The 27,112-nt window shown below is 34.3% G+C and overlaps 1 protein-coding gene across 1 annotated transcript in view; it reads left to right on the top strand.

Moving 5' to 3' along the window:
- The window catches only part of PPM1A (protein phosphatase, Mg2+/Mn2+ dependent 1A), a 43,815-nt gene extending 17,267 nt beyond the window's left edge, over positions 1–26,548 (top strand). The window contains exons 2-6 of the mRNA XM_065871893.1: positions 15,656–16,509; positions 18,829–18,946; positions 23,115–23,223; positions 24,646–24,703; positions 25,655–26,548. Of these exons, the coding sequence (XP_065727965.1) occupies positions 15,656–16,509; positions 18,829–18,946; positions 23,115–23,223; positions 24,646–24,703; positions 25,655–25,684 (1,169 nt within the window). The 3' untranslated portion in view covers positions 25,685–26,548. The remainder of the gene's footprint in view (positions 1–15,655; positions 16,510–18,828; positions 18,947–23,114; positions 23,224–24,645; positions 24,704–25,654) is intronic.
- The last annotated feature ends 564 nt before the right edge of the window (positions 26,549–27,112 follow it).

The raw sequence follows: 27,112 nt of genomic DNA, 5'->3' as shown, positions 1-27,112 counted from the left end.
AATAGTTTTTTTCCTGCTTCCTATCAGCACCCTCAAGATATTATTTCATTGTATTATAAACTTGGCAAACTTGGAACTCGGAGAAGTCTGGTCTCTACCTAATTGTTATGCCTTTGTATGTAATTTTTTCCTCTGGTAGTTTTTAAAAAGATTCCTTTTCCGTATCCTGTCACCAGTATTTACTGTGTGACCTTGGGCAAGTTCTCAACAGAGGTAATGAAATAGTATCTGTATTATAGGGGTTGTTGTGATGATTGCATTAATAGATGTAAAGCATTTAGAGCCCTGCATATTTCAAGTATGATATAAATGTTAGTATTTGTTTGTTTTACCATACTTGATGTTCTGAGCACATTCCCATGGTATGCCTAGGTATGTGTATGTTGTGTTATCTGTAGGCACTCTTTGAAATAGATTGTTGATCTGAAGTTCAGTTCTAGGAAATTCCTTAGCCTTTATGTCTTTGAATATTGCTTTTTTAGTAATCCTTAATCTCTGTGTCTTGTTCTAGGCAGTTCCTAGGTACATTTTCCAATTTACTAATTCACACTTTGACTTTGTTCAGCTACTTTATGTGGCCTCGGTTGCTTTTCTCAGTGAATACTTTTTCATGTTCAGGTTCTCTCACTCACTTATTGCCACCTATTCTGGTTTGACTTCTGCTATTCTTTTTTTTTTTTATTTTATAAATTTATTTATTTATTTTTGGCTGTGTTGGGTCTTTGTTTCTGTGCAAGGGCGTTCTCTAGTTGCGGCAGGTGGGGGCCACTCTTCATTGCGGTGCGCGGGCCTTTCACTGTTGTGGCCTCTCGTTGCAGGGCACAGGCTCCAGACGCGCAGGCTCAGTAGTTGTGGCTCACAGGCCTAGTTGCTCCGTGGCATGTGGGATCTTTCTGGACCAGGGCTCGAACCCACGTCCCCTGCACTGGCAGGCAGACTCTCAACCACTGCGCCACCAGGGAAGCCCTGCTATTATCCTTTTACCCCCTTCTTGTCTGTTGTTCCTTTTAGCTTTGGAAGGATCCTAAACGTACACATTTTAAGTTATTTTCTGATTGCTACTTTTTCTTCTAGATGGAATTCCTACAATTTTTGATGTTTGTTGGCTGTCCATCTTAGTTTAGTTGTCCCGGTGTGTTTTGGAGTTTGGTTTCATATTAGATAGAATTTTTTTGTTTTCTTTCTTTTCACCCTTCTTATCCAGTGTTTTTTTGCATGCACCTTTACCTTGGCTCTGGGGTGCCCAGTCTGAAACCATGTCTTATATTGGAGGCTTGGTTCCCCTGATTCTTGATAACATCAGGATCAGGCTTATCTCTCCAAGAAATACAGACTTAAAGAAGGTGTGTGCTTCTGTTGAAGGAGCTCGTAATTTCAATTAAACTAAATTCCCTGGCAATGGCTAGTAAGTAGCTTTTCCCTCCTCCTTTTACAAGCAAGAGAGCCCCTCCACCACAGGCATTCGTTTCAGTGAGGCTGGTTTCTATCCCAGCCTTGCATGGGGGCATTTTTAGTTCTGTTACTATCCCTACAGGATGTGGACTTCTGTGCATCTCTGTTACTTGAGCCCAGGCAAGTCACAGTTTCAGTTTCACCAAGTGCTTTGTATTTCAGGAGTTTATCTTTAGCAGGTGGCTTGGTCTTCTTAATTTTCTGTTTTATAGTAATGTATTTTAAAAATACATTTGGAACAGAGGAACACTTCAAAGTGTGAATATACAAAACCATTTTAATGGAAATCATCATTTAAAATTAATGTATTATATATCATACGTAGCCTTCAGAAAGGTACCAGTTTGCTCTCCTTATGTACGAGAAGTATATTTTTTTTACTCCTTTGCCAATAGTGGATGTTATAAATTTTTGATCTTTGATAAAGTAATGTGTGAAAAATAAGTTTATTTTTAATGGCTAGTGAGATTCGTCATTGCTCCATATATTATTGGCCACTTGCATTCTTTTTTGAATTTCATTGTCTGTTCGTGTTCTTTGTCCGTTTCTTCTCCTTTAAAGTGTTCATTTTGTTGTCTTATAAGACTTTTGTTATTTTGGGAATATTAACTTTATCATGTATATTTGCCTTTCAGGCTTATGAGCTTTGTTTTATAGTGCAGAAGTTTTATTTCTCTGGAGTTACTTTTTATTCCTTTGGAGTCTGTCAGTCTTTTCCTTTTTGCCATTGTGGCATACTTAGAAAGTCCTTTCCTACCATAAGATTATAGAAATATTTGCCTAGATGTACTTGTATGATTTTATTGTTAGTATTTCAAACTTAAATCTTTAATCACCTGGTGTTTTTTTAAGATCCACGATAGGGATTCAGCTTTCCTCCATGGGAGGGCAGGAGTGGAATAGGCCAGCCGTTCTAACACCAATTATTGAATTTTTGTTCCTGCAGCTCTTTCTGGAGTCTTGGTTCTATTCCACTGATCAGTTTATCCTGCAGTAGTATTCCCTCTTAAATACCATAATTTGAAATTGTTTTAATATTAGGTATGGCAAATTCTCATGGTTTTTAGAATGTTTTGGCTGTTCTCATACATTTAATCTTTCATATGAATTTTGGAATCATTTCATCAAGGTCTGGGAACAAAAAGACCCAGTTGTGATTATATTGAATTTATTATTAATAAAGGGATGAAAAATGTCTTTACAATATTGAATCTTCCTATCTCAGAAAAAAGAATGTCTTGTATTCTGAGGCTCTTAAAGGTCATGAATATTTCTTGTTAATTATTCAGATATACCTTTGCTGACATTTTAATTTATTTTCTAAATGATTATTATTAATAGTTTTCTTATATGATTTTCTTTAGTCACATAGCCTTGAACTTTTTCTTCTAACAGTGTTTTAGATTTTGAGTTTGCCATCACATAATCGTTATCTGCAAGTAATAATATGATCTCATAATTTTATGCTTTTTTTTTTTTAATGTGACTGCATTGATCAGTATTTCTAGACATTGCTAAATAATAGAGATAGGAGCAGGTATCTTTGTTCTTGTTTCTTTCTTGGGAATTGTTCTAATCACTATGCTTCCCTTCTGGCTTGAAATATGTATTATCGTATCATAGCCTATGCAGAGACGATCATATGGTTTTTCTCCTTTTTTTTTTTTTTTTCTTTGCGGTACGCGGGCCTCTCATCGTCGTGGCCTCTCCCTTCGCGGAGCACAGGCTCCGGACGCGCAGGCTCAGCGGCCATGGCTCACGGGCCCAGCCACTCCGTGGCACGTGGGATCGTCCCGGACCGGGCACGAACCCGTGTCCCCTGCATCGGCAGGCAGACTCCCAACCACTGCGCCAGCAGGGAAGCCCGATTTTTCTCCTTTTAACTTTTAAAGAGGTGACTTATATTAATGGATTGCCGAATGTATTTAAATTCCTAAAATGAACCCTACTTGGTAACTTGTAAGTAACTAGCATTACTTGTCTTTATTCCGTAATATATGCTTATATTTTACTTGGGGTTTTTTGCATCTGTATTAATGAATGTGTTTGGACTATAGGTTTATTTTTTTAGTGCTATCTTTGTCAAATTTTACGTCAGGATTGTGTATGTTCATAAAAAGTGTAAGTTTTTTTCTCTCTTCTTTAGGTAGTTTAGGTAATTTGGGAGTTACATGTTCTTTTAAGGCTTAAAACATCTTGGTTGTGAAATTGTCTTTCTTGCCTAATGCATTTTTATTTTTAATAACCTCATTTTGAAAACAATTCAGACTTACAGAAAATATAAAAAAAAGAATACAGTGAACTTCCATATTTACCAAATGACCAGTTGTTAACATTTTGCCATTTTTTTATAAACTCTTTTTTCCCTCTATGTGCACACATGCATATTCTCTCTGCTCACACAAATACATATAAGCCAGCGCACAATCACACATTCCACTTGGTTGTCATATTTTTTCGGTCTTTAACCTCGAATTGTTCTTCAGCCTTTTTGCTTTTTGTTTCTTGTGAGCCCTGGAGCTTTTTCTAAAGATAGTTCTTTGATAACTTTCTCATTTTGTTCCAGAGTTACTGGTCTTTATTCCGTCACTTCTTGGGGGGAAAAAGAAAATTGGTAATTTGTTTTCCTAGAGCATTGTCAATTTCCTTCATATTTTCATATTTATTGATAAAGAATTATACAGTATGTTTTATAAAAAACAAAACGAAAAACACCTACCTGTGAGGTGAGTTTAACCTGTTTGGTTTCTAAGTTTGAATTGTAGTTTTTCTCAATTAGGCTAACTAGTGGTTTACCTATTTTAATCATTTTTCTCTCATATTTATCTTATCTTAAGGTAATTATCATATTTACCTTAATTTTTCATAACATATTCCTTCGGCTTTCCTTAGGTTTTGTGTGTATGTGTGTGGTTGTTGTTTTTACTTCTTGAATTGAATATTTAGCATACTGGCCTTCACTTTTTTACTAAGAAACTATGAGTTTCCATGAATAAGATTTGGTTACATCTCATAGAATTTGATATGAGATTTTTCTTATTATTATTGTTTCTAAATACTTTGTAATTGTAAAAATATACAAACTCAATGAAAAGTTGATTAGAAGCATGCCTTTTAAAGCAATTTCCAGATGTTTGAAGTTTTCTTTATTGTTACCAGTATCTACTGTTTGTTGTATTAAAGTCAGATAATATGGTGTCATTTGTTTCCTTTCTTTTTCTTTCTTTTATTTGGTCCCCAGTGTGAGATCAGTGGGAGTGCATTAGGAAAAGCTATAAAGCTTTTGTTTTTCAATATACAATCCAATAAATGTTTGAGTTTTAATTAGTGTTTCTAAGTGTGTTTGAACACAATACATAGTTTTGATTTCAGCATATAGTGTTTTTGATAGGTGTGCTATGAATTATCTGGCATAAAAATAGTTATTTAGCACATAAAATTTGTAAGTTAAATTATAATTTTAGACAACACCCATATCAATTTAAAAAAGATACCCATACGCATCCTCATTATTGCTTTATTCCTTATGCTTGCCTTTGTCTGATATTAAAATTGCAACCCTTGGTTTCTTTTTGGTTGTATTTGCTTAGTATATTTTGCCCACCCCAAAGCCCTATATACTAGGACATCTCCACTATTGAGTTTCTTGTTTTGATTAATCCCTTGATAGCATTAATCTGTCTTTAAACAGATTTTTCAGAAATGGTACATGTATGATATACCTCTTTAGTGCTGGCATATTTGATAATATCTTTCTATTATCTTCATAATAAATGCCAACATTGCTGGGTCTAGATTTCTTGGAATATACCCCTTTACCCTCAACATTTATAGGTATTAGTTCATTATTGCCTATCATCTGGCATTGCAAAGAAGTTTGAGGCCAGCCTGGTTTGTTTTTGTTTTTATTTTTTGGCATGTTTTATTTGTCTAAATTCTCATATTTTTTTTCTTTTTCATTTTTAAAAATATTTTAATTTTATTGGAGTATAGTTGATTTATAATGTTGTGTTAGTTTCAGGTGTACAGCAGAGTGATTTAGTTATACATATACATATAGTCATTCTTTTTTAGATTCTTTTCTCATATAGGTTATCACAGAATATTGAGTAGAGTTCCCTATGCTACACAGTAGGTCCTTGTTGGTTATCTATATTTAGTAGTGTGTGTGTGTGTTCATCCCAAGCTTTCAATTTATCCCTCCCCTAAATTCTTATATTCTTGAAATTCATTATCTTCACCAAATTATGCTGTGGTATTGGTCAGTTTCTACTAAAATTATCTAGTACTTGATGAATGCCTTGAATCATCAAGTTCAAATTTTCTCTCAGTTTAGGATTAATTTCTTCTTTCTTTGAGGTTTAATTTCTCTTCCATTATTTGATTTTCATTTTACAGTGTACTAATAAACAGTTGAATCTACAGTGTGTGTGTCTTTAATCTACTCACTTTTACCTCTTTATTCTTACTATCTGCATACTGGATGATTTTTCTTATTTTGGTTTTTACTTCTTGTTTTCTATAAGTTCTTTACTTCTCATTATTGCTTTTCATGTTATTTAAAATAATACAATAATGTTTTATCTCTTAAATTTCATTCCTTAGCTCTGTTAATACTTTTTATATTCTAGTTTCTGATTTTTCATACACACTTATTTTCTTATAGTTCTGGAGGTCACAAGTCCAAAATCAGTTTCATTGAGCCTGCAGGAATGTGCTCAATCTGGAGGCTTTAGGGGGAAAATGCATTCCCTTCCTTTTCCAGCTTCTGGTGGCTGTCAGCATTCTTTGGATTGTAGCCACATCACTGTAATCTTCAAGGCCAGCATCTTCAGATCTCTTTCTGCTCTGTCTTCACATCACCTTCTCCTCTGTGTGAGTCAGCTTTTCTTCTGCCTCTATAATGACACTTGTGATTGCATTTAGAGACCCCAGTATAACCCCAGATATTCTCCACCAACCCCCCCAATCAGAAGTTTCTTAAGTTAATCACATCTACACAGACCTCTTTTTTTCCAAATGAGGTAATATTTACGTGATTAAGGCCTGATGTCTTTGGGAGCCATTATTCAGTCTACTATAGGTACTGCTACTTTGGGATGAGGTGGCCACATTAGTGAAAGATCAGATTAGAGTAAATCCTCATGGATTGTATGCTGTTACAATCACAGGTATTATCCTCTTTACCAAATGATGCAAACTCAGATGCCATGGTGGAAAAGTGGATGAAATGGTCTAGATATGGTCAGTAAGGAGTAGTGGGGACTCTGGAGAATGCATGTTGCTTGGGAAGAGGAACTAACAATATATGTGAAGGTCAAATTCAGGCTACCAATTTGTAGTCTTAGTTGGTAGCTGCTTTTTTCTTTTTTCCTTCTTTAAAAGTTGACTTTTCTGTAGTAAAATAATCTTATTTATCTAATAATCATCATCTTGGTGTTGAGAATAAGTTTTTAAATGGGAATTCACTAGCATGATTTTAGACTAAAGTATTAATTTACTAATGCCATTTATGTAGGTATTCCTAAAATTTTAATCTTCTCACTTAATTTCTTATACATTTCTCAGAACAATTACCTTGTTAATTAATCAAGGTTGATTATTTATCAGTAAGGAAAGTTAGATATTAAGCTAAAGGACTTGTCCAAAGTCTCATATTGGATAGATCTGTAACTTTTAAGTCTTATGAAACATTTTTTGTTTGTTTTTTGATTTATATGTGCTTTGCTGTTGATGTGAGAATAATTCTAAAGACATGAGAGTGTCTCCCTAGTGTTAACTTGGATAATTGGGCCACTTCCCAAGTTCTTTTACTTTATATATTGGGATTTTGTTTTTCTAGATCAGTATTTTTAAGAAGGTTATCTTTCTGTAATGTTATTAAAAAGTTAAACTAATGACAAGTCTTAGAGATGAACTTAATAGTTTTAAAACATAATAGATGTTTGCTTGTTTGGAATTTTTTCTTGAATTTTCCATAAAGTATGAGTATATGCTTTGAGTCCTTATATATCTTTTTTTTTTTTGAGTCCTTATATGTCTTAAAATGTCTTTCCCCCTATACACATGAATAATAGTTTGGATGATTATGTAATTAACCTTAACTCTTAGAACTCTGTTTATTCTCTACTTTAGTATTCAGTTTTATAGTTGGCAATGGCTGATACTAATTTGATACTCTTTCCTTTGAAGATTACCCAAGATTTTCCTAGAAGCTTATGTTATAGGTTTTTTTTTTCTTTTCCTTGAATTTCTTCAGTTGTGGGTGAATAGGGGTGGGTTTTTAGCAATTAATCCTCCTAGATATTCAGTGAGCTTTGTAAGTTTGAAGACTTCTACTGAGGGAAAAATTTCTTTTTTGATAGCTTCTCTGTTTTGTCCATCAGAAAGTCTTATTTTTTTATGTTTTTATTTATTCCCTGGGTGTACTCATTCTGTTACCAAATTTTTAATATTTGCATCTGCTTTTTCTTTGGAGCTAATTCATTCAGCAAGTGTTTATTGAAGGTCTGCTGTGCTAGGGGAGTCCAGAGTATTCAAAGGAGGCTCTCCAGAAGACCTGATACTTGAGTTAATAATCTGAAGAATGAGTATGAATTGGGTAGAGTAAGAGAGGAAGGAATAGCTTTTTATAGAGGAAGTGGCATTTGTTTATGTTATTTGGAGGAAGGGGACATGACAAGTACTAGGTACTGTAAGAAAGCCCTTACGGTTGGAGTAGAGAATGTTATTGGGGGGGCGCATTATGAAGTAAGGTAAGTCTGGAGAAGGTTGATGGGCGCCTGACTACTCAGGGCTTTCATGTGAGCCATATTAAGCAGTTCATTATGCCCCCAAAGAGAGGAAAGCCATTTGAATGACTTATATTATAGAAGTGATACAGTGAAATTTGTATTATATTATCTTTTTTCTTCTGGTTTTATTGAGATATAATTGACATACAGCACTATGTAAGTTTAAGGTATACAGCATAATGATTTGACCTACATACATCATGAAATGATTACCACAGTAAATTTAGTTGAACATGTGTCATCTCATATAGGTACAAAAAAAATTTTTTTTCTTGTGATGAGAACTCTTAGGATTTACTATCTTAAAAACATAAATATAGCATACAGCAGTGTTAATTAGTCACATTGTACCTTACATCCCTAGTACTTATTTATCTTGTAACTGTTAAGGTTGTACCATTTAACTACCTTCATCCATTTAATTCCCTTTCACACCACCCCTGGTAACCACAAATCTGATCTCTTTTTCTGTGAGTTTGTTTTTTGGGTTTTTTGTTTTCTTTGAAGTATAATTGATCTGCAACACTATGTTAGTTGCTGGTGCACAACATAGTGACTTGATATTTCTGTAGATTACAAAATGATCACTGATATTTGTATTTTGAAAAGTTTACTAAGGTTGCAGTTTGTAGAATGAATTGGAGGGAGGCCAGCATGCATGTGAAGAGACAAAATAGGAGGCTGGTATAGAATAATGCATTGAAAGATGATGGTAGCTTGAAGACTATGGTGTTAGAGAAAAAACTGGGCAGATTTGAGAATACTTAAGAAGTAGAATCCATGGAACTTGATGTTGGACTGATGGGAGATAAAGTAGAAAGAGGTATCAAAGATATGTCCTTGGTTTCTATTCACTTTGATGAATGATGGTGCCATTCACTGGCAAAAGCCATGAAAGAAAAAAAAAGAAGAAAAACCGATATGAAAGAGTACCTTGGGAGCTAGCATAGAGTGAGAAGAGGGCCTAGGTCTAAGCCTTGAATGCTAATATTTAATGGCTTGAGAGATGAGGATGGGCCTGCAAATAAGACAAGGATGGAAAAGCTAGGGTAGGAGGAAAGCTAGGAGTGTGTAGCATCTTGAAAAGCCAATGGGAAGAGTGTTTCAAGGAGTATTGTGTTGAGTGCTGCTCTGAGCAGTCAGTCAGACAAGGGCCAAAATGTCCATTGGGTTAAGCTTGGAGGAGCTTGTTTTGATGGAATGGCCAGACAACAGTTCGGAGCATCAACACTTTTTTAAAAAGACTTTGAACTGTAGGGGAAAGAAAGAGGCAGGAGGTAGCTAGAGGGGAATGAGTCACCTAAAGACTTTTTTTTTTTTTTTTTTTTTTGCCGTACACGGGCCTGTCACCGCTGTGGCCTCTCCCGTTGCGGAGCACAGGCTCCGTACGCACAGGCTCAGCGGCCATGGCTCACGGGCCCAGCTGCTCCGCGGCATGTGGGATCCTCCCGGACCGGGGCAGGAACCCGCATCCCCTGCATCGGCAGGCGGACTCTCAACCACTGCGCCACCAGGGAAGCCCTAAAGACTTATTTTTAATGGATGACATTTGAGTGTCTTTAAAAGTTGTACTCCAATAGAAAGGGGGAGGTTGAATATAAAGGAGTGAAAGAGGATAGTAATGTTATTATTCCTGGGAAGACATATAAATTGTGTAAGATTCCTTTGAAGCATGGGCTCCAAAGCTCTAACAGAGGGATTTAACTTAAATGAGAGGACAGAGAGTACTCTGTTACAACAGAGAGGTATGAGGATAGGATGGGTACCAACATGGGTGGGTTTGTATGTTTGGAATCAAGATGAGGAAAGACCTGAGTTCTAAAAGAATTCCTCAAAGTGATCTCATTTATTGTTTTGTTTTGTTTATTGTTTTAACTGTGGTATCTATTTGGCTATTCATTGTCTCTTTTGAAAATTTTAGTTCAGTAATTGTTTTTCATTTCCATGAACCTACTTTCAGAGTGGTTTGTTTGCTTTTTTTGTTTTTGCTTTGGTTGACAGCTTGCAGTTGTTTCATTCATTCAGTGTCATCTCATAAATTGATGGGTGTTTTCTAGTTTGGAGCTAATGAATACTGAGCTCACCCACCCACCCCCAATCCCCACCTTTAATTTCTGAATCTTTAAAAATACATCCTCTTTGGGCTTCCCTGGTGGCGCAGCGGTTGAGAGTCCGCCTGCCGATGCAGGGGACACGGGTTCGTGCCCCGGTCCGGGAAGATCCCATATGCCGCGGAGTGGCTGGGCCCGTGAGCCATGGCCGCTGAGCCTGTGCGTCTGGAGCCTGTGCTCCGCAACGGGAGAGGCCACAACAGTGAGAGGCCCACGTACAGCAAAAAAAAAAAAAAAAAAAAAAAAATACATCCTCTTAGTTTTCTCTGCTCATTATTATATTTTATTTAGCTCGTGTATTTGAAATTGGCATTGCCAGAAATTGCAGTTAGTTCACTGTTGTTTTCTATTAGTCTCGGACAAAAAATAAAAGTTGGATTTCTTGCTTTTCTTCCTTTTCTCTTCTTCTTTACCTTTCCTTCCCTCCTCTTTTTTTGGTCATTCACCTTTGGTAGTTTAGAACACAAATAATGGAGAGTAGGCAGAGGAAGAAATGACACTAAAAGAAGTTTCTGCTTTCTTCGGTGACCATCTTCCATGCCTCTCTGCCTTGTGTGTTGTCTTTTTAAAAGTACATTTTTAGATTTCCATTACTTCATTTGCAGATATACAGGATGGCTTGTGTAGGAGAATTAGAGTGTTAGTCCGGAAACCTAGGTCCTTTTCTCAGGCTTAGTGCTGAACTAGCTTTTTGACCTTGGGCAAGTCATTCTGTTTCTCTGTACCTTCTCATTTGTAAAATAGGTTTAGACAGATCATTTCTACATTTTGGCTCTGATTATTCATACAAGTTATCAAAATAAAATTTGTACATATAAATGTGTGACTATTTTTGTAATGATTAGAAATTTCAGACTCCAAATGGGAGAAAAATTACCCAAGATTGATCTCTTTTTTCTCCTCAAATTGTGTTAAATTTTGTCCATGTGCTTATGTGTCATTACCATAGATAACTTTGAGATGGTTGCCTTGGATTACAAAATATAATTTATGAATTACCTTGTTTCATAGCTTGGGAAGTTAAAAGTAGTTTATGTAGCCTAGATTATCCTTTGCAGAGAGATGTGGCCACAAGGACTTTGTGCACCTTCTCTGAACCCCGTCTGTGCAATAAATTGCTTAGTATTCTATTGTTCAGTAAGTGTGCATTCCAGAGGTCAGCTGACCATTTGTCCTCATCTTTGACAGTCTATTCATACATAAGCGTTAGTGGGCAATGTAGGCTATACCAAAGGTTTGGTAGTAGTAGAGAGTTCACTCCTCACTGCAAATGACTTCAATGTTGCCATGTTATACACTGCTACCAGTGCTGCTAACTGGTATTCCATTTTTTCCCTTTTCCCCCAAGAAGCTTCAAGTCTCTCTTGCCATATAGTTTTTTCCCTCTGGATTTCCCCCAACCTTTAGATTTCTTATTTCTTATGGAGGTCTAGTCCAGATTTTCCTCCCCAGTTTTTATAATCAAACCTATCTCAGTGCTCATCAAACAGCATCTACCCTCCTTCAAATGCTTGTTTAGCAGTGATCTTTTGTTATGTTGAGTATATCTTTTGATCCTTAACCCCTTACTTACATATCTGATCAAAGTAGTGTTTCTCAGAAAAAGTAGGGCTTGCTGTAAGAACAATTCTGATATCAATTACTAAGAGAATATAATTTTCTCAACATTGTTTACATAGTCTATTTTGTCCTCTGTTAGTGGAGCACCAGGGCATTCTGTATTATATACTGTGTGTCCATAGGTAAACAGAAAAGAACCCTGTAGTGTTTTAGTCTTCGATTTTTTACTAAAGGACTCTGCCAGAATTGTCAGTTTAATAACTCTTGTTTCATGGCTAATATGGTGCTTAGGGATCTTAACAGTGGAATGAATATATAGAGCTTTTTTTTAACTTGGGATAATTCTGAGTGGATTAAACCAAATGACCAGGTTCAAGACTCTTCATTATGATTGTGAGATCGGTTTTACTTAAATAAAAGGCAGTTGCTGAACTTTAATGAATACTTCCTGACTCAGCCTTAGGATTTTTCAATTTGGGAGTTTGTTGGGTTTTAAAAGACAAAAAGGGTCACCAAACTTTCTGATTATATCAAAGATGAGTTCAGTCTTATGACTGTCATAGTACTTTGTATTGAAATGTTCAGATCCTCTGATAATGCTAGTGTTGTGGTGAGACCCAGCATGTGCTCAGAGTAGATTTAACACTAGGTGAGAACTAGAATTTCTCTCAGAAACTAACTTAAACTTTCATGGGCAAACTGAATCGCCTTGGGATTTACTGTTTGTAGATACATGCCAATTTAATAACTTGACTAAATAAAATACTCTTTAGTAGTCCACTTATGGAAAATAACTATGTATTTTTTAAAAGTAAAAATTATTTACTTAATAGGTACTTATAGTATGTCATAGTACTTATAAGTATGACATATTTATAAGTACTATGTTATAGTATTTATAAGTAAATAGTTTCTGATAACTACTATTTTTATATAACTATCTGCTGTATTTTGTAGCTATAGTTGGCTGCTTCACCAGGCTTCTACAAATTATTCAGAATCCCAGGAGGTAAGATTTCTGAATCACCTATTTTCAGTATGTAAAAGTCCAGACACAAAATTATTTGCCCTTGACTATATTTTTGCATTTGCAGTAGAGCTGGACCTAAAATTTTATCAGATGATTGACTTGGTTTGTTAAATTTTTATATTTCTAATATATATTTTTCAAAAGTTGAGGTGTTTTTTTTTAGAAAGCACATACCCTGTTTATCTTCAAAGAATTATTTGGTAGTTTCATATCTATATATCTATCTATCTATATCTAGATAGATAGATAGATAGATAGATATATCTCTGGAAAATAACTACTGGACTTTTCTATAAAAGGGAGAGGGAGAGTAAGATCCCTGTTAGGTAATATCAGAATCTAGATGTGTTGTGTATGTGGGAATGTAGTCATAATTAAATAGTTTCCATTTGCTGAGTTCCTCATGTTTGCTCTGCTCTATGTGGCTACTTTGCAGCAACATTCAGAAGTACGTATTAATATATGCCCATTATACAGATGACGAATGCTAGATTGGTGGTATCAAGTGTCTTAAGTATACAGTTGTCCCTCAGTATTTGCAGGGATTGGTTCCAGGAGCCCCCATGGATACCAGAATGTGTGGATGCTCAAGTCCCTTCTATAAAATAGCATATAGTACAGTGAATATGGTGGGCCCTCCATATCCAAACCCGAAGATGTGGAGGGCTGACTGTAACACCTCCCACCTCCCCTTTAGCCTAGCTAAAGGAGTTGAGGTACAGAGATGAGGCAACTTGCTGTTGACCTTCAGCAGATGACTTAACCTCACCATGGCTTAATCATCTTCTATCTACCTATCTATCTAGGCTTTCCATCTAATCTTTACAACAGATACACAGATGCCTAGATTCCAACCCTACTGTGGAAATTCTGGTTTTTTTAATCTTAACTTTTCAAAAGGTCCACAGATAATTCTTTTGTACAGCCATGACTGAGACCATTGCTGTAGTAGTAAATGGTGCTTTAGAGCCAGGCAGGCTTGAATTAGAGACCTGACTCCCCTCAACTTGTCTGATGAGTGACGTTGGCCAAGTTCTTTAGTCACACTAAAGTTCATCTATAAATTGAAGATAATATTATTACCTACTTTAGAGTGTTGTTGAGAATGACTTCAGGTAACAGTTGTAAAACACTTATCAGTGATTTAGAATTCATCTTAAACATTGTCTGCTATTAAGGTATCATTACTATTGTATCTTTTGTCCAATCAAAACACTCACCCTTGCCATATTGTGTATCAACTTGGTGTCAGAAAGGTAATTTGATGAATACCACCATAAGGAATGAATAATGGCTAGTTTTCATTATTTAACCTCCATTAGTGGAATTGTAATAGGACACAGACAAGTAGGCAGGAGATCATTTTATCATACCAATCAGCCAGACTTCTCTGCTGTGTATTAGTTTGGCCCTCATAGGATAGAGAAGGAGGGAGAGGTTGCTGGGAAACTGTTTCCTTTCTGAGTTGTTTTTCTTTTTCCTTTCTCTCTCCCAGCTTCTTCTCAGAGCTTAGCATCATCAATCCCCTAATCTCCTAAGTGCATCCTGATTTACCTGGGTACTTTTCCCCACTCCTTCCCATCTCACCTTAACCTCCATTAAATCTCATTGTATCCTTCTTTCAGATTAAAAACTAAATTGTGGCTCATTTGATCACTTGGACCCCAAGGCTCTACATTCTAGGCCATTACTCTAGTAAAGGCCAACTGTCTTCCTGCCTTGTGTAAGCTCATTCCAGACCAAGGGTTTTAGCTTTTGATTATTGGGAAAGGATTAGATTAGCTAAGCTTTCAGGCTTGTCCACAGTGCTGTCCTAGACCTTTTGATCTCCTTTTTTGTTTATACCAAATGGTTATAGAGTACCATATGATGATACGTGTTATTACCACTAGATTAGGTTACAGTAGATGAATTTTATTATATCTACATATGACAGTCTTTGTTATATGTATGTATAATTGCTTTGCAACTTGAAAATTGAGGCTGAACCACTTACAGGTATCTAATAACTTATTGGCTTTTCAGAGACTGAAAAACCAATGGAAAAGGTAGAATTTGAGCTAGACGTTAAAGGATGGGTATACTTATTTCTATAAGTAAGGAGGAAAGACTTAAGGGAAGGAGCATGCAAATTTGAATCATCGTGAGTAGATCGTTTTCTACTTTTTCAGAGAGTTGATGTAGTAGGAATAAAACTAGATATTTGGAATCAAACTTTGGAAAATCCTGAATGTTCAACTAAGATGTTTGAATTAGTAGGCTTTTGGTATGTCCTGTGAATTCATTTATTTGTTTTTTCTTGATTAGTATATACATACAACTTAGTTCTGAGATTCCCTAAGAGATTCACATATTCAATGCATACTTAACCACTTGACATGGTTCATGTAAGCTGATGGCCACTGCCAAGTCTCTTTTCTATTTCAAGTACTTGTTCCTTGGGGAGAGTGTCAGATCAGCTACTTTTATCATGATGCTTACTTCTCTCTGCCTGTTGTACATTCTGAGCTGTGCCTGAACAGCCTTTCCCCCAATTCTTCCTTGTTAATCATCAGGTTCCAAGTCAGCAGTGAGTGTCTGCTTATCACAAGAGTTGTGAATTCTTATTTAAAGCTTTCTTGGTATTTCCTTCTCTCTTAAAAAGGTTGTTGGATATGTAGTTTGTTTATAAGATAGCTATTAACTTTCCTGTTTCTCTTCCTTTGCAGACCTAGAGGATCAAGACATAATGGGAGCATTTTTAGACAAACCAAAGATGGAAAAACATAATGCCCAGGGGCAGGGTAATGGGTTGCGATATGGGCTAAGCAGCATGCAAGGCTGGCGAGTTGAAATGGAGGACGCACACACGGCTGTGATCGGTTTGCCAAGTGGACTTGAAACATGGTCATTCTTTGCTGTGTATGATGGGCATGCTGGTTCTCAGGTTGCCAAATACTGCTGTGAGCATTTGTTAGATCACATCACCAATAACCAGGATTTTAAAGGGTCTACAGGAGCACCTTCTGTGGAAAATGTAAAGAATGGAATCAGAACAGGTTTTCTGGAGATTGATGAACATATGAGAGTTATGTCAGAGAAGAAACATGGTGCTGATAGAAGTGGGTCAACAGCTGTGGGTGTCTTAATTTCTCCTCAACATACTTATTTCATTAACTGTGGAGACTCAAGAGGTTTACTTTGTAGGAACAGGAAAGTTTACTTCTTCACACAAGATCACAAACCAAGTAATCCTCTGGAAAAAGAACGAATTCAGAATGCAGGTGGTTCTGTAATGATTCAACGTGTGAATGGCTCTCTGGCTGTGTCAAGGGCCCTTGGGGACTTCGATTACAAATGTGTCCATGGAAAAGGTCCTACAGAGCAGCTTGTGTCACCAGAGCCCGAAGTCCATGATATTGAAAGATCTGAAGAAGATGATCAGTTCATTATTCTTGCATGTGATGGTATTTGGGATGTCATGGGAAATGAAGAGCTCTGTGATTTTGTAAGATCCAGACTTGAAGTCACTGATGACCTTGAGAAAGTTTGCAATGAAGTAGTCGACACCTGTTTGTATAAGGTAGCTAGACTTTTTTTTTTAGATGAAATGATTTTATGTCATCTTAATTACTACTCTAGTATATAATCATCTTAGAACCTATAGTACTCAGAAATAAGTTTTTGGTACAATTGCAGGATACTTTTCATCAATTATGAAAATAACATAGGAATACTTCTTAGAAATAAATTACGCGGTTACCAAAAATGCAAGGGTTATAATCTGAATGTTTGGTCTTTTAGTAACCATGACTACTTGAGCTTTTTACTATTGTGGAATTTTATCAAAGGTAAAAGACTGTATCATGTTTTAAAAAAAGGAATGGGGAGGGTTAAGCCTCAGTGTCTATATATGAAAAGCATTTTAGAATTTTAATATTTTATTTTTACCATGTGATATCTCAGTACATTTATGGAAATACTTTGACACTATGGTCTAATGAATCTGTAGCACCAACAGAGGATTTAGTGATCATTTGGTGTGATGTAATAGAAATAGCCTTGGACATGGAGTCAGAAGAACTTGGTATGAGACTGTGTATGACTTCAGGTAAGCTATTTAAATTGTCTGGAAAATCAGTTTCTTTAATTGTATAAAAAAGAGAGAGAAAGAGAGATATTATTACCCTGTCTCATGGGGTTGTCGGAATGATCAAATGGGATCATGTATATAGATGAGCAAGAGAAGGCTCTGCGGACTTAAGAGTCAGACCTAGAATCAAATCTTAACCTCTGTTACTTTTGTACTCTATAGTCTTGAACAAATTGTTCCACCTCTCTCAGCTATTGAATGGAGAAAATAGTATCTAACTCATAAGACTGTTGATGAACTCATGTATACATATGAAGTACCTAGTTTTAGCAAACAGTGTGTGCTTGATACATGCTGCTCCCTTTTCTAGAAAAGTTAAAAATGTTACACAATTTACTTCTTTAGTTGCAGCGCTAAGACTAGAATCCAAGTCCTTGACTTAGGTGCAGTGTTCTTTACACCACAGTTCTATTTTGTCAATAATGCTCATTAACTAATTCTTTGTGTTTGTTTGTTTAACAAATGGTGATTTTATAAAACTGTTCTGAGGCTGTATATTTGATGTCCTTTTAAAACTCAGAAATAGAAAGTCAACATAATATTCTCTCTGGTTTTATATGCACAACTGCCAGCTGTACTTAAAATCTTAATTAAAAATCAGGTTTATGTAACATCCAACACATATGTTAAAAAAATCAATAGAGCAACAACTTGGTAGTACACACTATTGTTGTTAATTTCTGAATTTGGGGGGAACCAAACAAGGATGCTTATGTTCTTTGTCCCTTTTAGTTTAAAAAAGGGAAAAAGTAGCATTCATTTGTTAGGTTTATTCTGTAGTGCTTGAGAGTTAAATACTTGTTAACTAAATTAAAAGCTGTTTTCTTGAGAAACTTGTTCAGATTCAGATATTAGTAAATTATGACTCAGATTCTACTTTATCTCTTCTGCATTATGCTCTGTTTTAAAAATTGTTCAGTATCTTATCATTTGCCTCATTTTTATACAATTTTCCCCCAATATTTTAAATATTAAATTCTTTGTATTGTTTGCTTAAATTAATGGTATAACTTCAATTTTCCCATATAGGGGAATTAAATACTTAAAATTTTAGAACTCCAATTACTAATAGGAAGAGGAAGTCTGATTTTTGGGGAGGCCAAAATTGATTCAAGTATTTTAATTATAGCATTTTGATTATCTAGGTGCCTTTAAAAACAAATGTACTTCCTAAAAGTTGAACCTTTTTTTTAAATTATGAAAGTTAAAAGCTGGTTTATAAACTTTATATATGTAGTTTTATTTCTAATTCCATATTTCTACTTATTATGAAGCAAATTAATTAGCCCCATAATTTATTTTAAATGTAAATTTGTCAAAAAGTAAATTTCTCAAGTATATGTGTAACTACAGATCAAATCATGTTGTAAAGAATATCACTAGAATTTTCTATCTTGTTGAATGAATGTATGTATGTGTATTTGTGTTAGGTATCACTTCATGTTAAGTAGGCCACCAGTAAATGTTCAGAAATATTTGTTTTATAGAGCTTTAAACTACTACTGCAACAATCATTTTTTTAATCTGTAGTGTTTCTCTCCTGTCTTTTGGAGTATTGGTTATTCTGTATACCATATGTACAATATATGTATTGGGGGGTGCCACTCCACGTGTGCATGTATATTTTTCTCTCCTTAAAAACAATATATGTTTTCACTAGAACAAGTATAATTGGCGTGACTGTAAAGGTTCTCAAAGCTTTGAAGAGCAAAAAGAAAACAATATTTTCTCAAACTTTTTTCTTCCCAGGGAAGTCGAGACAACATGAGTGTGATATTGATCTGTTTTCCAAATGCACCCAAAGTATCGCCAGAAGCAGTGAAGAAGGAGGCAGAGTTGGACAAGTACCTGGAAAGCAGAGTAGAAGGTGGATCATTTAACAAAAAATAAGTAGCTTTATTAAAGAAAAACCTCAACATAATCAAACTTTAACATTTTAGCTTTTAGATCTTTACATGCCTTTGACATTTAGTGTACAAAAGTGGGAAAGGGCATTTCTGTAGTAGCTGTTTAGATATTTGTTATTGTCCTATCACAGTTATATTAGAAATAGCAACTCGGATGGCCCAGTACATTCTGTTCAGGATACTTCTGTTTAAAAAGGCTAAAGTGTTGTGTGCTTTCAAATTCTTTATGAATTCATTGGCATGAATAATTTTATGCCAGGAAAGTCTAATTTGTGGTTTATTTAATTATAAACAGATTTTTTATGATGGTGATAATTTGAATACCATCTTTCTGTGTAAAGCTGTGTGTATGAATTTAAGGTCTCTGGGACTTGAAAAAAATAACTTGAAGATCATAGCCTGGTTATTAACAACTTTCATGTGCCACAGCTTTTAAAAATTTATTTTAAACTGTTCCAAAGCTTCTTGCCTAAGCCGTAAACTGTTTCACCTAGACAACATAAACCTGAATAGAAGACATACCTGGCATATATCTCTACCTGGCAGAAATATAAATGCTGAATAAAATCAAGAAATAAGTTGGGAATTACAGAAGTGTATTTGTCATAATTCTGCAAATTACTTTGAGACAATTAGAAAGGTATTTGTAGCTCAAGTGTAATGCCTTTAAATATTTGAAAAACTTTTAAATGATCATTGATGCAGCTACTATTTGCCATAACTATTAAGTCTCCCCAGAGAACTCCAGTTTACTGCATATATGCGATAAGCATTAGATTATGCAGTTTCTTTAAGGAGAAAAATTTGACATGCCAATAATAGTGTTAAAATGCATTTTTGGCTCCTAATGTCATTACATTGCACGTTAAAGACCTTTAATAGCATGCAAACATTGATACACTATTATATCCTGCTGTGCCTGCATTATTAAAATTAATATGCACTTTAATTTTGTTTTCTCCCTTTTTGCTGTTTGATACCAATTATAATTAGTCTGATATTAGAATTATGGTTGGTTTTGATTTTTCAGTACTGTCTGGAGCTGCTATTTTGTTTTTATTTCTCTCACCTACTTGATAGTGATATATCTAGTATGTGTATATAGTATTTAGTATTTCATTCACTGGACATACTATTCAATGAGTTTGTTTCCTCACTGTTTCCAAGGATCTTGGAAATTTTTTGTTTTAAGTGATTCATTTCAATATAAGTTATCAGTGAGATAAAATATTTAGAATGCTACCAAGTCATAGCACATTGGTTCAGACTGCTGGTTAGTGGAAAAATATGAAACCTGAAGAAGAATATGTATTGGGATATGTTGATATTTAATTTATTGGCACTTTAACCTGAGTGTACATGTTTTCTTATCAATTTAAAGAAATAATTAGTTTTATTTACTGTGAAATGGGGTCAAATTTTAGAAATGAATTGCTATTTTTTCTCTTTAGTGTGCACTCTTAAGTTTTTGATGCAATTCTAAATAATTGCTTTAGATAAGTAATTTTATGTTACAATCTTAAGTTTTATATTGCTTATTATCAAGCAAAAATTGCCACCTGAACAGACTTTACATTAATCCTCAATATTTTTGGTATGTTGAAGTGTTGTTATACTTGTATTGTTCAACTGGAGATTATTATGTCATAAATTAAATACAGTATTATTTACTGAGGTAGACTTGATGAGACTGCATCTAGTTAAATAATACAGTAATTAAAAACCACTACTATATTTAAAAACATAGAAAGAATTAATAGAAAGAATGTAAAACATAGAAAGAATGTAACTATTTGCATTGTAAAAGTTGTTATATATCTTAAAAAGTGATAAATACTGCAATCAGCTTCCAAAACAGGCACTGAATACCTTTTTCTTTTTTTCCTTCTTTAAATACATGCCTTCACTAAATTGCTGTGACCTATTAAACCTCATTTTATTTGCTTTGAATACTTTTGGCTTTTCTGTCCACACCACAGAAAAGGACAAAGGCTTTTTAGCTCTCCTCCTATGATATTCTAAATATCATAGGGTTGTGAAAAGATTCAGCTCATGATTTAAACCATACCACTTAAGGTTGTGGTCCTTCTAAGCCAGTTTAAGAGGATACTTGTGTCATGTATGTATTTTTATTTGCTACTGACTGCCCAAGCTTTAAAGTTGCTAATTTGGAGATAACTGATAGAATCCCTCAGGCTTGGTGGAGGGGCGGGGGGGCAGAATATGTTTATACATGAGTATGTGGAACATAGATATTCTATACATATATATTCCTTAATAAAAGCATTCGGTCTTTTTATAATTCTAATTAAAATGTATAGTCCAAGAGCAATTAAAGGAATATTTCTTAAAATTTCTTTTTCTTTTTTAAAGCACAAAGAATCAAGGCTAGTGTAGTATTAATGGTCAGATAGTTTAAGTGTATTGTCCCATGTGGAATAGGAGATATAACTGTTTTTAAAGTCTTATATTATTTTTTTAAAGAATTTGTCTTCCTGTAATTTTATTCACAATTAAAATATCCTAATTTTTATATTTTAACAAAGGAGATGTATGAAACATCAAATATAGATGATTCAAGGTAATGTTTTTAGACCTGAAACCATCATTGATTGAATTTATCATCAGTGTTCATTTATATTGTATCTAGTTATCTATCCAATAATTGTATTGGCTTAGCAGAGACTGTATGTTAAGTGTATTACAGCTTTAGATTGTGAAATTGTGCAGTTTAGGTCAACATCAAATTCCTTTATTTTTGTACAGCGAATTTCCAGCATTAGAATCATGTAGAATAAATATACTAGATGTTAAAGATTATACAATAAAGGAACTTGGCAAACCAAATCTGAGATCCTTGCTTTTTGTTCAGATTAAAGACTGGTTTTTTAAAAAAGCAAAAAATAAAAGATGGTAAAATTTGGCCTTAATCCTCAAAGGACAGTTTGAGCCATTTAAAGAAGTATGGGTAGCAATGTCTGTCTTTTAATATGTGGCTTTAATGATGAATTAATATTTTGAAGCTTGATCAAAGGATGAAAGGTCTTTACATGCATTGTTATTTTCAAAGGTATTTACAAATTGAGAACTAGAATGATCTACAATGATGACAAAGAAAATTTCTTAGTGTAAATAATGGAAAACAAAAAATTGAACATATAACTTAAAAATATCCTTGGCATGATCTTACGTTTAGAATAAATATGCTGAAACTCCAGGTAAAGACTTCCTGTACTTAAAAGTGTATAGTTTGAGAGCTCTTTAAGTTGTCTGTGCATAATGGTTGGTATGTTGTGGTATGAATAACAATATGCATCTGCATGGCAACAGTGCCGATCATATCACTCTATCCATTTAATAACTGAATGTTTTGAAATTAACCATTTTAAATACAGTTGTATGGTTTATCAAATTTTTTCTTTTTAAAAATTTTGTCCTGAAATTTAGCCTTTTTCCATTCTGTAGGCTTTGTTCAAACAAACAATCAACTAAGGAAATGGTATATATCTATTTATTGCTTAAAGATACTTTAGACAAAAGTTAAGCTGAGAGTGGTGTTCAAGTACATGACCTATTCTGCACATGCTACTTATCATTTTGCAAATATAAACATATGTAAATATGATTTGGGTTAGTATATAATCAGTAAATCCCCCATACTTAAAGGTGTTTTTTTCCTTCTTTCAAATCTTGAAATTATTTTTTTTTAAAAATCTGTGTACTGTATTTTCAGGGCAAAGTTCAGGAAACATGTTTCCAGTCTAAAGAGAGGAGTTAATCTCCTCAGATGTAATTAGTTGGCATCTTAAGAGGAATATCCTCATTTGTACACACATATCCCTGATTATGGTAATACATTGATTTTAATATGAAAATTTTTCACATTTTTATCTTGTTTATTTTCATTCTTTGAAGTTTCTGGAAAGTATTGTATCTCTTGTATCATTTTGTACATCCCTTTGTCATCAATTTTCAAAGGTCAATTTGATTTTTATTTTTTTATATAGTTTAGAAAATCTCAGATGTGGTAAATGCCATCTTTAAAAACCTAAGTTATCTTTGTTTCAGTTTTTTTAATTATTATTAAATTTGGATAACACTTACAAAAAAAGTACTTCTGATTCCCAGAAATCATAAAGAAGCAGGGGGAAGGCGTCCCTGACTTAGTCCATGTGATGCGTACATTAGCGAGTGAGAACATCCCCAGCCTCCCACCAGGGGGTGAATTGGCAAGCAAGTAAGTTATAGTCTGTGTACTCTTACCATCTGTCTCTGTACATGAAAATGTTAGGTGTCCGTTGATCAAATGTGTATTTACCTAATTTCTAAAGTGAATTCAAAATGTTTAAGCTGTGGTTTGGTGTTTTTCAGTATTAATGATATATGGTGCTTACTTAGAATAGGTATCAGAATATCATTGTAACTAATTACACTGAAGGCTGTCTTCAGTGGAGGCTTGGATTACACTGATTGCCTCATATAGCATAAATGAGATAATACAGTGAAAGAAATTTTTAAACTAAATTACATAGTACTACAAAATTCTAAGTATCATTATTATTCCTACTAGTATAATTTGATTTTCTTAATCCCTGGATAACTGAACACCCCATGGATGAGCGTTTTTCTCTTCTTCCATCTGGGCCATTTTTCTGTATCTCTGATTTTCCTAGTGTTTTTGGTTGTTGATGCTGGTTGGTTGGGTTTTGGTGTAAGGCAAGATAGGTAAATGCATTTCTTGCTTTTTTTCTCTTTTCACTTTAGTTCCTAGAACTGTGGGCTAATATGTGTTAGATACTAAGTTTACATCTTTATAAACTACAGTAGAGACTTTAAGCAATTTTATAATTCAAGGCTTAAAACATTTTTACCTCAGATATCCATGTAATTGACCTACAAAGATATATTGACTAATTTCCTTGATCCTCCACTTGATCTGTAAGTGTAGCCATGTTCTTTAATCATTTCATGTAATTGTAAAACTTCCTGTTTGAAGGTTTTATTTTTTGGAAATTGTTTCTTCCGATATGATCTGTGAAATGACAATAAAATTGCTTCAAATCAGTTTTGTAAGTAGGGAGGCTTATAACTTATAAATACCACTACTGATTTTTTAATAAAATATTATACAAAAAGTAATTCCTAGACTTGCCAGGGAAATGTCATATTTGACATTTCAGTTTTAATAGCGCTTTTTTAAAGGGGCATTATGAAAAGCAGAAATTTAAGTGTAAAATATCTAAATTATTTTACCATAACAGATATTGAAGTTATTTCTACTTCACAACATTCAGCTCTTAACCAGAATATATTAATATTATATCTTAAGAACTGCATTGTCATTTCTGACTCATAACCACTAAATGCCAATTCAAACAGAAGTAGCCCATATAGACTGATTTTTTTTCCAAGCCATGACTATTTTGTCTTCTATTAATTGCATTAGTAGAGTGTTACATTCTAGAATAAATTCACCACTACTTTAACAGTGGGGCCCAAATATCTTAAAGTATGGCTCACTTATTGACAGTAAGAAATAGAACTAAAATAATTTAAGTGTATGAGTATCTTTGACATTTTAACGAACACCTGGCTATGCGTTACTAAGCAGTTTTGTGCTCTGAAGAATTAACTTTCTGCATTTTTTTTCTTAATTTAGGCGGAATGTTATTGAAGCCGTTTACAATAGACTGAATCCATACAAAAATGATGACACTGTAAGTGGCATTGAGCTCCCTCTGCTTTCCCTTCCCCTCTACTCTAAATGCATATCCTTCCTACCTGTTTTTGCAGAGCTGTTCATTGCACCCATTCTCTTACACACACCCCTGACTGCTCTGAACTCTGCCAGCACCACAGTTCTAGTGCTTGAGGATATAATCATGGTGAGTGGCCATTTAACTCAAAAAAGAAGAAAGTCCCTTTTAATTACTCTGGTTTTTTTAAGCCTCTCCAAGCAATCAACTTCAGAAGTTTTCCGCCACTAAATGTTTTTTTGAAGTTGGGAATATCTCTGCTCAGAATCTTGAATTAATTCTGAGTTTTGTAAGCAGCTGTAACAGAGCTTCAGAATGCCCATCTCCATTAATGCCCATTCTTTGCCAAGAACCCTGCATATTTCATTTAAATACTAGAGAATTCTGTTTATATAAAGACATTTAGAATGCCCTATTCTCCAGTTAAGTTTCCTGTTACAATTCTGTTGTCGTATGGTGATTACAGAAAAGTGGTAACTTAAAATCATTTGGGCCTGGCTCTGAAATATTTTATATATTGCATTATGAAACTTCCTCAAATCTCTTATTACTTGAGGTTTTTATGCAATAAAAATTTGTAAAGGTAGTGTTCTAAAAATAAATTGGGTTTATTGAAGAGAAAAATAAAATTCTTTTTAGTAGTTGATTGGTTTAGAAATACATTTGGTCAACCTCATGGTAAAATCATATTTCAAATATTTTATTCCAAAACAAAACAAAGGGTTCACAATTCTTTGAACAGATTAAATATTGATATTTCATAAACACATGTACACATATTATATATTTTAGAAAACATTTATATTCTAAAGGTCAGCTTTACAAAACCTTATCTTTCTGCATTACCCAGGAAATAATGCATCTCTAAGTTTTAATTTAGTTCCTTGTTTTGCTTTGTTTCCTTTTATAAAGGACTCTACTTCAACTGATGATATGTGGTGAAACTGCTCATCTAGCCATGGAGTTTACCTTCACCTCCAAGGGAGAGTACAGCTCAACTTCCTTGAACCTTTTAAACATCCATCTTCAACTTTAAAGAAGGGCATGTATGACATGGGTGAGAGTGATTACACCAGAGAACTTCAGCAGTACCACAGCTAGCCCAGAACTGATTTTTTTTTTTTGTAAATTTGAGACTTATGTAAACGTGATTTCAAACCATAATTCATGTTGTAAATCAGACTCCAGCAATTTTTGTTGTATGATTTTGTTTTTTGTAAAGTATAATTGTCCTTGTATAAAATGCTCATATTTAATTATGAACTGCTTTAAATCACTATCAAAGTTATAAGAAATGTTTGGCTTGTTGTGTGACGCAACAGATATATAGCCCTTTCAAGTCATGCTGTGTTTGGACTTGGGGTTGGGACAGGGAGAGCAGCAGCCATGTCAGCTAGACGCTCAAATGTGCACGTGATTATGGAGAATTATTCCAAAATCTTACAAAGCTGAATATCCAGGGAGTTAATTGAAAACTAGTTTAATGTTTTTGGCAGTGGGATTGGCATTGTCGATAAAGCTGGTCCCTTCATTTAACCGTTCTAGGTTCTCTCCTTGTTGCCATGAGTATTGCAGGTAATACAATATATTCATAAGAATATCAATCTTGGGGCTAAAATGCCTTGATTCTTTGCATCTCTTTTACAAGTCCTTACATTTAATTACTAATTGATAAGCAGCAGCTTCCTACAAATAGTAGGAGACTGCCACATTTTTGCTATCATGATTGGCTGGGCCTGCTGCTGTTCCTAGTAAGATATCCTGAATTCCATTTTATCAATAAAGCTTGATTTAACAAACAAGAAATTTAATCATGTATGTGTAATTCCTCCTTTACTCCGCCCTTATTTTAAAGCACCATACCATTGTAAATGAGAATTTTTCTCATGGGGAAAGATGTTAGTCTCTTTTAATTGGAAAATACTGTAATTCAAGGCATAAATGGAACTGTTTCCCTTCCATTAGAAAGACTATAAAAGATTTAAGTCTCTGTTGTTCTTTGATCTATTTTTAAATGGGTTTCTTTCAGGCTGCTTATTTTTTCATTTAGATGTGTTATCAGCCTGAATTTGCCTACTGTTCAGTTAAAATAATTGTCAAAGCTTGACAATCTAACAATCTATCGTAGGGGTGTATGTGTGTTTGTGAGTGTGTGTGTGTCTGTGATTTTTAATTAGCCCATGTCTTTAGAATCCAAATAGTTAAGATGTATTTAGTGATTTGAAATATAGCATGTTGATAATATTTAGCTGTCGGCCTTTAAAAATAAAAAGCTTAAAGAATTGTAGATATAAAAATAACCTAATTTAATTTAGGCTTAAATTCCTCTGATTAAGCATGTGAAAGTAAGTTTTAAAATCTGTCACATTG

The sequence above is a fragment of the Phocoena phocoena genome, chromosome 2, assembly GCF_963924675.1.
Source record: "Phocoena phocoena chromosome 2, mPhoPho1.1, whole genome shotgun sequence".
NCBI classification, from domain to species: domain Eukaryota; kingdom Metazoa; phylum Chordata; class Mammalia; order Artiodactyla; family Phocoenidae; genus Phocoena; species Phocoena phocoena.
The sequence above is the reverse complement of the archived record's forward strand: the minus strand, read 5'-3'. Positions and strand labels throughout refer to the sequence as shown.